Raw genomic sequence first — 10,674 nt, 5'->3', positions numbered from 1 at the left:
AGTCCTACTAGGTGCATGTCCCATTTTAATATTGATGACTTTGCACTATTTGTGCTGGTGATTTTGGTGATTCCACAGCTGGCAATGGAGCGTGCACTGGAAAAATCTAGCAAGCAGCACGGAAGGATTCCTTGGAGCTGTTAAGGGCTGACAACTTTACCAGCCCCTCCACTTACGTCATCGCTTCAGTGTGTGTGAGTATGAGGCAAGCACTAGATCGGACAAGGCCTCCGTAGCACAGAGCTGCCGATGAGCATCAGACCCTGAATAAATAAGCAGGCCTGCTGGATGCTGTTTGCTCTGGGAATGAGAACCGGAGACCCTGCTGAGTGATGACAGAGCCGGTGCATTGAGGATCTGCAGCTGAGAACACAGACCCTGATATTCTGCAGTTCATTTAGCAGGCTTTGTATGATGGGAAGGAGGGGGAGCTCACACCGTGGATTTTCAGTCTGCAAAACCTTTGACAGGTCATAATGAGGATGATGCAAGGTAACCCTTTCCTAGCAGAGAGACTCTTCCATTTCCTTTTATCCCAGCAGTGAAGAAATGCAGCCCAAGATGTTCCCGGGATTCTCTCCGGTGCTCAGGCTGTGATGCCTTCAGGGTTTTTATCCTGTCCTCTGGAGCTTTGTGGCTGCAGAAAATTCCTAGCCATAGACAGGGTGGGCTCCGTGTTTGAGAGAAGCACATTGCCCCACAGAAAGACATGGAGAAACAGGAAGAAATGAAGCCCCATGCTGACTTAATACAGCTGTCACCATGTCAGGGCTGTCCGGCATGGCACAGCAGCGTAGTCCCTGAAGCTCTTGTATGTCAGGACTCAGCCTTGGTGACAGATATGCAAGAAGGTGGAGCCCCGTTGGTGGATCCTGGCAATGGGGTAGTTCTTGAACTGACACCTGAGGTGCCAGAGCCTGGTCTAGCGGAAGTCAGAAACCAGTCAGTCCTGGTGCAATCCCAGGAAAGCTCCCTGTGGGCCCCAGGCCAATGGGAGGTGCCAATGCAACCTCTGGAGAGCATTAGGCCTCAGTGTGCAATGGAGGGGCTCAGACACTACCAGACAGATGGATCCTCCAAGGTAAGGCCATTTGCTTTCAGGTGGGGACCTGCCGCATGCATTTCAGTTAAAGAAAGAGATTCGTGTTGGTGTGTCAGCTGGGGTGCTTGTGAGATGAGACGCCAGCACTGACTTGGTGTGGAGAGAGGCACAGGCTGTCTCTCCATGACTGAACCCGCTCGGTAAAGCTTTGCTGTGGGCTTGAGGTCAGTTCCGAGGAATGACTGTGTGCGTTGCTTGGAGGACTGAAAGTGAAGGCACCTGTCTAGCTGGTTGCCCTTTTGCAGGGATCTCCAATTGGCTGTACTTTGGCCAGTGCTGGAGGATGGTTTGTGGAGCTTGGATGAGAGCTACCTGGGGCTGCTGACTGGGGGTGTGTGCTGGTTCTCAGCAGATGCAGTCACTGTGCGGCGCAAAGGGGAAGGTAGATCTTTTTGTCACTGCAGCCTCTCCTCGCTCCTGGCTTTCAGACTGGAGAGTGTGATGGGATTAATTGGAAGCTTCTTCCATGATATCCTTTATCTGCTGAGGTGATGCGGTGCAAGTCTAATGGCCCCAGGCACTTGCACCACAGTTTGCAGATAACCCCAGGCATCATTCAGCCAGTACAGTACCTGACTCCACCAAGCATCTCCCTGGGGACAGGGCAACAGTGTTCCACAGTTTGTAAGTTCCCTCCTCTCCCAGACATGTCACACTCCCTCCATGTCCTCTTGGGGAATCCAGGAATTACTGTGAGAACCCCACCAATGGCAGCCCACGGGACACGGGAATGGCCCAGCCAGGCTTTCTGAAAAGGGGAAAAATAGAGTCTGGGCCCATTATTACAGTGATAGACAGAGAAGGCCTGAAAAGGGGTTGGGTGTTTTACAATAGATATTCAGGACATGTCTACCCTGTATTCCTGGAAAACTCTCTGGGGAAGTGGCAGGTTTGGCACATTAGAGAAACTGCAAGTGAAAACGAATTAAGTGCAAAGGGACATGGCTTTAGTTTAGACACTTTGAACTTGTTTGGTTTTTTTGAATGCCCTGTTTAATGCAAACACTTGAAAAGTTCACGTTGTTAGGGAGTCACACTCAAAATTGTAGTGTCACGAGTGTAGCATGGTACCCGTGGGGTGGGGGCGGGTTTGTACACATCCTGTCTTGCTCGTGCTACTGCTCTCTGCTGTGCAGCTATGCTACTGTTTTTAGTGCACTAGCTGAAAGAGAGAGAGTGTGAGTGTGAGAACACGAGCTGGGAATCACAAGCCCAGGTCATGCTGTAGATGTATTCTCAGAAGGGGAGAAAGGGCATTTGGAAGCTGCTGCTGGAAGCCTAGTTGCTGTGCTCACTGGAGTTGAGCACCTCTGGTGTGCTGTTGTTCCTCATTAGCCCCTGATCAGGCAAATGCAAATTGCCTGACTCCCTGAGAAGGTATTGGAGACCCTGTTTTCACAGCTCACAGAGAGGTGGTTTTTACCTTGGGGTAGCTAATGCACTTGAACTATCCCAAGGTGACACATGGAGAAGAGCAGGAACTTTAGTTTACTGTGAGGTGAGATCGCTGACCATGGTGAGTTTACTTGCAGTAAAACTAAGGGTATGTCTACACAGCAAAGAAAAACCCATGGCTGGCCTGTGCCAGGCGACTTGGGCTCGTGCGGCTTGGGCTGCGAGGCAGTTTCATTGCTGTGTAGACTTCTGGGCTCGGGCTGGAGCCCAGGCTCTGTGACCCTCCCACCTTGCAGGGTCCTGGAGCCCAGGCTGGAAGCAGAGGGCAGTGAGGGTGCAGGGCTGTGTGTGAGGTGGGAGGAGATGACTAGTTCTGATGTTGCTGTGGGTAATCCCTGTTCAGTGTATCACACATCCATCTCGGTGCTTGCTTTATAGCGGTTCTGACTCTGCTCGGGCTCCTAGCAGGGGACTTGTTCCATTAGCTGCTGAGGAGGTTCAGTGATAGCAGTCATTAAAATAAATAAATGAATGGAGATATCCCATCCCCTAGGGCTGGAAGGGACCTTGAAAGGTCATTGAGTCCAGCCCCCTGCCTTCGCTAGGGGGACCAAGTACTGATTTTGCTCTAGATCACTAAGTGTCCCCCTCAAGGATTGAAGTCATAACCCTGAGTTTAGCAGGCTGATGCTCAAACCACTGAGCTATCCTCCCCCCGGACACAGTCCTGAACCCTCCCAGCCTTGTACGTTTCTGCAGACTATTTGCCTGGGTACCCCCTAGGGATCCTGCAGACACTTGGCTGGGTGACCCCTTTAATGCCCTGTGTTCTCCTCCTCTCATGCACACCTCTCATTCTGGGAGTTGCCTCTCCTGTCCTTGGTTGTCAGTAGCCGTGGGCGCTGCTGCTGTGCAGTGAGTCAGAGTTCCAGCAGAGTTAGTGTGTCTCCCACTGGGAAAGAGTTAAACGTCTCACCCTGATGTCAAACACAAGATGGTTAAAGCTTATCAAGTGCGGCCCTGGATTGCTCCCCCGATGGCAGTCACAACGTAACATCCTAGGTCACTGGAGCTTAATTCACTATCAAGCGATAACGGATACTGATACTTGATTGGCCTGTGTGAAATGTGGTCTCTCAATCCAGTTCCTAGCAGGCAGGTGCTTGTGTCACAGAATAATGCTAGCGGAGGCTGGGAGGTGAATGGGCACAGACAGGATGCTACCCTCTTGTCTGAGGGCTGGTTCTTCCAGGTCAGGGCTGGGGCATGTGGGTGGGCATGGTGAGGTGAAGCTTATAATGCGGTTGTGTGTGCTGTGCTTGTTCTGGGAATAGAAGTTGTTTGTCCTCTAACAGGGCTGCTGTCACCAGCAGTAACCAGTGCCTTCTGCAAACCAAACATGTGCTCCTGCAGGGCAGGGTGTCCACCATCAGAGTGCCTGGCCCAGTAATGCACCCTGGGATGTTTTGTTGCTGGGGAAGCGCAGAAGTTGATTCTGTTCTGAAAACCTTGCAGTTTGGGTACCAGTTGTGGCTGGCTTGGCTTCTGTGCTTGGGGGGGTGGGCCTGGCCACTGTGTGCACTTCTTATTTTCTGGATGCCGACCTGAAACACCTCAGACCTGATTTTCTGACGTGCTGAGCACTCACAACTTCAGCTGAGGTCAATGGGAGCTGCAGGTACTCAGCAACGCTGTAAAATCAGAACCAAGGTCTCTCAGTCTGGACAGCCCACATCACTGGACATTGAAAAATTCTACTGAAAACTCTATTCACACTTAAGGTCTCCTAAAATCCTGCAATTACTGAATATCAAAAGATAAAAAGGTACAATTTGAAGCAGACATACCAACAGATGAATTTGAAAATGCTGTTAAAGCCTTTCCAAATGGCAAGTCTCCAGCACCAGATGGCTTTAGCAGTGAGTCGTATACATTTGTTCAGGAGTTTTTAGTGTCTCAGGTACTTCGAAAGTTCTATAATTTCCTTAAAGAGGGAAAATTGCCCACTTCACATTAGAAAACCAGTATACCCACACTCCTGACAAAAGATAAAAGGCCAGAAGATTTACATATTGGGAGCAATATCATTAATCTAGGCAATAAGATATCAGCAAACCTCTCTCTAGCTCTGTCGTTATCCACCCACGCTGATGAAACATTTTATAAGGTTCTTTGGAACTATCTTTTTATAGTGCCGGAGACGTAATTTTGGACACCAGTTTATAACTCTTCTGCAGTTCTCCACATGAAGCTCTTTATTTGAACTTGGAGTCAGAGCGTTTATCTCTAAGGAGCAGCACAAGGGAAGGACATACTTCATCCCCTTTCTCTTTAACTTCTTGCAATAGTCATCCAGAGATTTAGGGCAACACAGTCCATGATAAAGAACATAACATTGTTCTCTTGACAGATAACATCCTGTTTTATATTGGTGAAATACATACTTCCATTCCAGATGTATGTCTCACAGGCCTTCAGCGCTGGAGGTAGTTCTTGAGTAATATGACCAGATCTAGTCAATGGTGATTCTCCTATGAACCCAGCCAGCAAGGCTCTTGAATTAATTTGCAAAGTGGAGGATCCCCTCAGGGATTGCTGTGGGGACCAATACCCCTGTTTTAACTGAACTAACCCCAGATCTGCTCCCTAGTTACTATCCCTCATTTCAAGACCTGAGGTGGAATAACATACCAACATCTGGTAGGATTTTCACTAGCGCTGAGAGTTGGTCCCAAGCTGAGTGCTTTAGGAAATCACACCCATGTATGTTTGACTGAATCAGCGTAATAAAGAGGAACATCTGAGACCAAGAATCTGCTTGCTGAAGCTCCAGCAACAGAAAACAGGAGCAGGAGTTAACCTCCCCAAGTGGGGATGCTACAGCCGGGCAGCTGTAGTTCCGTGTTTGGAGCTGGTTATATTTTACTAAAACCAGGGGCGGCTCTATGTATTTTGCTGCCCCAAGCACGGCAGTCAGGCAGCTTTCGGTGGAGCGCCTGTGGGAGATCCGCTGGTAATGCGGATTCAGCAGCATGCCTGCGGGAGGTCCGCCGGTCCCCCATCTTCGGTGTACCTGGAGCCAAATTGCTGTTGAAACCGCGGGACCGGCGGACCTCCCACAGGCATGCTGCTGAAGGCAGCCTGAATGCCGCACTCACGGTGACCGGCAGGCCACCCCCGCGGCTTGCCGCCCCAGGCACGCGCTTGGAGCGCTGGTGCCTGGAGCCGCCCCGACTAAAACTCAGAACAACAGCCCCACATCACTGCATCTGACATAGCAGCAGATTAATGGATTAATTTCCAACCTGATTAATGGAGCAGATCCCTCAGGGGATCTGACAATACCATCCCGTAGGAACCACGCTGCCAACATGGAGAAAGGTTACCAAGTACATTGGCTGTCCGAGATACATGTGCTTCCTTTGGGCCAGACTCTCCTCCAGAACAGGAAACTGCTCATTTTAAAAGATGAGCTACTAAAGGACTGTCAGTGTCATCTATGTCCAACATATGACACTACTGAATTTTGAACAGCTCAAAACTAAATCTAATCTACCTTCTACAGATTTCCATATGTACCTAAATGCTAGACACTTCCTACGTGTGGGCACTAAACATCCCCCCCCCCCACACACACACACACAGAACTGAGGAAGAACTGATTAGATGTAATATTTGTCTGGTGGCCTAACCCAGAGAAGTGCCTATTCTTCCTTGAAAACATTCGCATGTGCATTGGCCAAGTTATATACCCTGAGCTTGAGATCATAAAATTCTTAATGTCCCCTTTCAGCTAATCAGTGGCAGAGATCACTTTAATACCCCTTTGAAGCCTCTATTGACAACACTTGCGAGCAAATGCAGTACAACATACTGAATAGACAGTGCGATTTTTCTTAACCTTTCAACAAAATGAATCCAGATCTACATGTAAGATGCTCTCATTCTGATTGCTCGTCACTGTCGCTCATACACTGTTATGGAGATGCCATTACATGCACAGATTTTTGAGCACTACTGCACCATTCCATACATTCCAAGTTGACAGCTGACAATGTAAATGACTCCTGGGAAGCAACCTTCAGATCACTGAACACATTGACTATGGGGGGCAAAAGGTTTACCCTGAACCTACTGGGTGTGCCAATACTCTCATATTACAGGTGAGTGTAATGTCAGTGAGTCCACACTGACCTCAGCCTGCTCAGAACAACACACTGTCTCAACACTCCTGAAAGAGGTAAACAATGGGGAGTGAATGTGCTTGCCCCAGAGTGTTACTAAATGATAGATCTATTGACTGCCCCTGGGCTCCAGAGGATCACCCTGCACCCACTGATGCGACTAGCAACACTCCCGTTCACTTCCTTGGAGCAGTACCAGGCACTAGGTGGGAATGTCAACTCATCCTGCCGGGGGCAAGGGGGGAGAAATCTATTTTTATTGGTGGTCTGTGGGGCAGGGTGTACATTTAAGAGTCCTCAGACCACTGCGAAGCTCCCAGTGGGTCCATGGGTCAAAAGTCGGAACTAGCCTTTCAGAGCAGCACTTTACTGTGTAAAGAACCTCACTGAAGGAGGTACAGCCAACCCTTTAGCGTTATTTCCTGTGTGGTAAGTAGCTCTTTGGGGCGTTAAGCATTACTCCCTGGGAAAATATTCTGCCCTTTAAAGCCCCTGCCCTTTGCTTCACTTCCTTCCCAGCCTCATCTCCCTCTGCTCTGTCTTTGAGTGTCTCTGTTCAATTCTTCCCACTCCACTCCCTTCCTCACAGTAACTCCTGTGCTATGAGGGCAAGTCTACACTTCAAATGCTGCATTGGCGCAGCTGCATCACTGTAGCACTTATGTGAAGATGCTCCTAAGCCATGACAGGAGGTAGCTCCGTCGATGGGAGAAGCTCTCCCACCAACATAGCGCTGTCTACACAAGGGTTAGGTCTGTATAACTACATTGTGCACCCCTGAGAGAGAATCATAGAAGATTAGGGTTGGAAGAGACCTCAGGAGGTTATCTAGTCCAACCCCCTGCTCACAGCAGTAGTGTAGACCTAGCCTCAGCCTCACTCCCACCTCCTTCTCCATTACATCTGCTAACAATTTAATGGTTAATGGTTACATTCAAATGTCATCAGGCCCTAGAGTTAACACTCCAATGAGATTAATGATCAGATCTCTCAGAGTCACCATTGCAGGCTGTCCGCAGACTCAGGGCTGGTCTACACTGGAAACTGACATCGGCCTAGCTACATCTCTCTGGGATGTGAAAATTACACAGCTATGTCAACCTAACCTCCTATGTAAGCAGTGCTAGGTTAGGAGAATTCTTCCTTTAACCTAGATACCACCTCTTGGGGAGGTGGATTAACTACAGCGACAGGAGAGCCCCTGCTATCACTGCAGCGAGTGGCTCCCCTGAAGCGCTACAGCGGTGTAGCTAGGCTACTGTAGCGTTTGAAGTGAAAACCTACCCTAAGGGAGTGTCGCTGTGGTGGTTACACTCGGTTTGCTTTGGGAAGACTAGACAGTTGCCTGCTGTTTTAAAAAGAAACCTGAGATTCTGAAAATACGAAGCAGGCCATATAAATGCATCAAGTGAGCTGGACAGAGCCCGAAGGCCACGGATTTGATACCACTGACTAGGGGACACCTGAGTTACACTCAATTTAATCAATCCATTGCCCAAGGTATTATCAGCAATTGGGTTTATAATGAAGATCAGCTGGAGGTGAAGAACAGTTTATTATCTATATTTATTCTGGATTAATTTTTCAAAAATAAAACAGAAAGAAACAAACAAAAAAGGATATAATAAACCAGATATTTAGCTGATTCAACAATAGTTATTGCCAATCTCCGGATAAAGCAGAGCCAACATACAAGACTACTACTTTATGTTTTTTAGCTTCTGTTGTCTCTCACTTTGTCTTTAAATTTTGACAGAGGAAAGGGCCAGTGTATGATCATAAGTTCTGTTTATATTACATACAAATGCAATCTGAAGAAAAAATGAGGATGTCATTTACGAATTATCTAGAATTTTTAATTCCTAAGTGTTTTTAATTTGTAAGAAGCATTCCTATTGACTGAGCATTTTAGCAGCCCTTTCCCCATGTTACCTGATACACCCATTCATATCCAGAGTTCCTACGATAGCCTAAACCTAAGGCTCTGATCCACAAAGACTTATGTACATATTTAACTTCACACACTGCCCCTGGGAGGGTGCTTTCCAGTGTGGTAGACAGACACATGCTAGCGTACTAAAAATAGCAGCATGGCCATGGCGGCAGCTCATGGGGTCAGGCGGGATTGTACCCAGGCGGCTAGCCTGTGCCACCCCAGCCAGTGGAACTACTCACCAAACTCTGCATAATTCTTTGCATGATTGGTGCCTTAGTGGCATACGTTACTGCCCAGGCACCCAGCTGGATTTTGAGACCTTCATTATTGACCACTGTACGAGTGCTTGGAAGTGCAGTAAAACACATACTAGATATTCACTAATATGTCCAGGATTAATCTCAGATTTAAAGGCACAGCAGTTTCTGCCCTTTGGTTCTGGAAAACCCTATTGGAACAATGTTTTAAAATGGGAAAGCAATTTTTTTTTTTTTTTGCTCACTTGGGGAGGGATAGCTCAGTGGTTTGAGCATTGGCCTGCTAAACCCTGGGTTGTGAGTTCAATCCCTGAGGGGGCCATTTAGGGTTCTGGGGCAAAATCAGTACTTGGTCCTGCTAGTGAAGGCAGGGGGCTGGTCTTGTTGACTTTTCAGAGTACCTTCCAGTTCTAGGAGATAGGATATCTCCATATATTATAATTAATTATTATAACTCAAAAACTGGATAGATTTTGCTCAAATTTTACAAAAAACAAAAACAAAACAAACAAAAAAACCACCTTGTGACAGAAATCAAATATGTAAAATTTCTCTTCAGAAGGAGTTTCCAAGATGTATAACAATGTGAAAAGTGGCTATTGTAAAGGAAATTGTTTGGCATGCTTAATTATAGTGTTTACTGTAATAATCCTGAGGTCATTTAAATGCTTTACTCCTCTCATCACCTCTTAATCGTCCCTTCTCTAAATGAAACAATCTCAATTGGGTTCGCTTCTCCTCGTAGCTAAGTGACTTGTCCAGTGATCACATGGGAAATCTGTGGCAGAGCAGGGGACAATCCATTTTTCCATTGCCTAAAGCATAAGACCAGCCTTGACCAAAGCAGACTTCAGCCTGTCATTACACACCTTCCAACTCTGCACTGAATGGGACAGAGGAACTGTTGGGAAAAAGCTATCTGTGATCAAACTTTCTCCTATGGATACACACAAAGAAGTGGAATTAAGATTGTACAGGCAATGTTAATACTGGCATTTCCTAACTTTTGAGTGTTTGGCTTTGCAATGGAATTTTTTAGTGCTTTTTATTAAAGCAGACAAAGAAACAAAACCAATTGAATAGCTAAGTAGGAAGGTTTCAGATTGTAATGGTCACTGTCAGTAGTTTCTTATTGACAGGGCCGGCTCCAGGGTTTCGGCCGCCCCAAGCAGCCAAAAAAAAAAAAAAGCCGTGATCGCAATCTGTGGCGGCAATTCGTCGGAAGGTCCTTCGCTCCGAGCGGGAGTGAGGGACCGTCCGCCGAATTGCCGCCGAATAGCTTGACCTGCCGCCCCTCTCCGGAGTGGCCGCCCCAAGCACCTGCTTGCCAAGCTGGTGCCTGGAGCCGGCCCTGCTTATTGAATAAGATCTGGTGTTGGGGCTAGATTGTTAACAGTCCAGGCATCTTGCTTCCTGTCAGAAGCAGCGTAGTCTACTGTGTAAAGTCCCATGAGGAGCTCACCCAAGTAGAGAGGCCTGCTCGTGTTCGGGGGTTAGGGAAAACTTGTTCCACTTGTGTGTATTCGGCTGGTAATCAGCAGTTGGAAAGAGTGTTCAAAGTACTCTCTGTCTCAGCATTGGATGACCGCAGGCTTGCCCGGTGGGGAAAGGAAACTGCTTGGGATCCTCAGGTCACCTCTTGAAATTGTTCTATTTGGGTCAGTTTGTGAGAGATGAAGCAGCACATAAAATGACACTTTAGGGAATACAGTGTGCAGTTCTGATCTGACTTTGACAGCAACCTTGAGGTGTTTCCGTGTCATTGTCTTTTTGCCTGACTGCTAAGACTTTTTCTTTTAG

At 47.6% G+C, this 10,674-nt stretch overlaps 1 protein-coding gene across 30 annotated transcripts in view; it reads left to right on the top strand.

The window, feature by feature from the left end:
* The window catches only part of TSPOAP1 (TSPO associated protein 1), a 174,121-nt gene continuing 163,447 nt past the window's right edge, over positions 1-10,674 (top strand). For all 30 annotated transcript variants that reach the window (XR_010593833.1, XR_010593832.1, XR_010593831.1 and 27 more), the window contains exon 1: positions 1-1,081. Coding sequence is in view for 22 of the 30 variants with exons in the window: in XM_065573152.1 (XP_065429224.1) it covers positions 710-1,081 (372 nt within the window). In the remaining 8 variants the exon portion in view is untranslated. The remainder of the gene's footprint in view (positions 1,082-10,674) is intronic.

Source organism: Chrysemys picta, chromosome 19 (assembly GCF_011386835.1).
Source record: "Chrysemys picta bellii isolate R12L10 chromosome 19, ASM1138683v2, whole genome shotgun sequence".
Taxonomy (NCBI): Eukaryota; Metazoa; Chordata; order Testudines; family Emydidae; genus Chrysemys; species Chrysemys picta.
The sequence above is the reverse complement of the archived record's forward strand: the minus strand, read 5'-3'. Positions and strand labels throughout refer to the sequence as shown.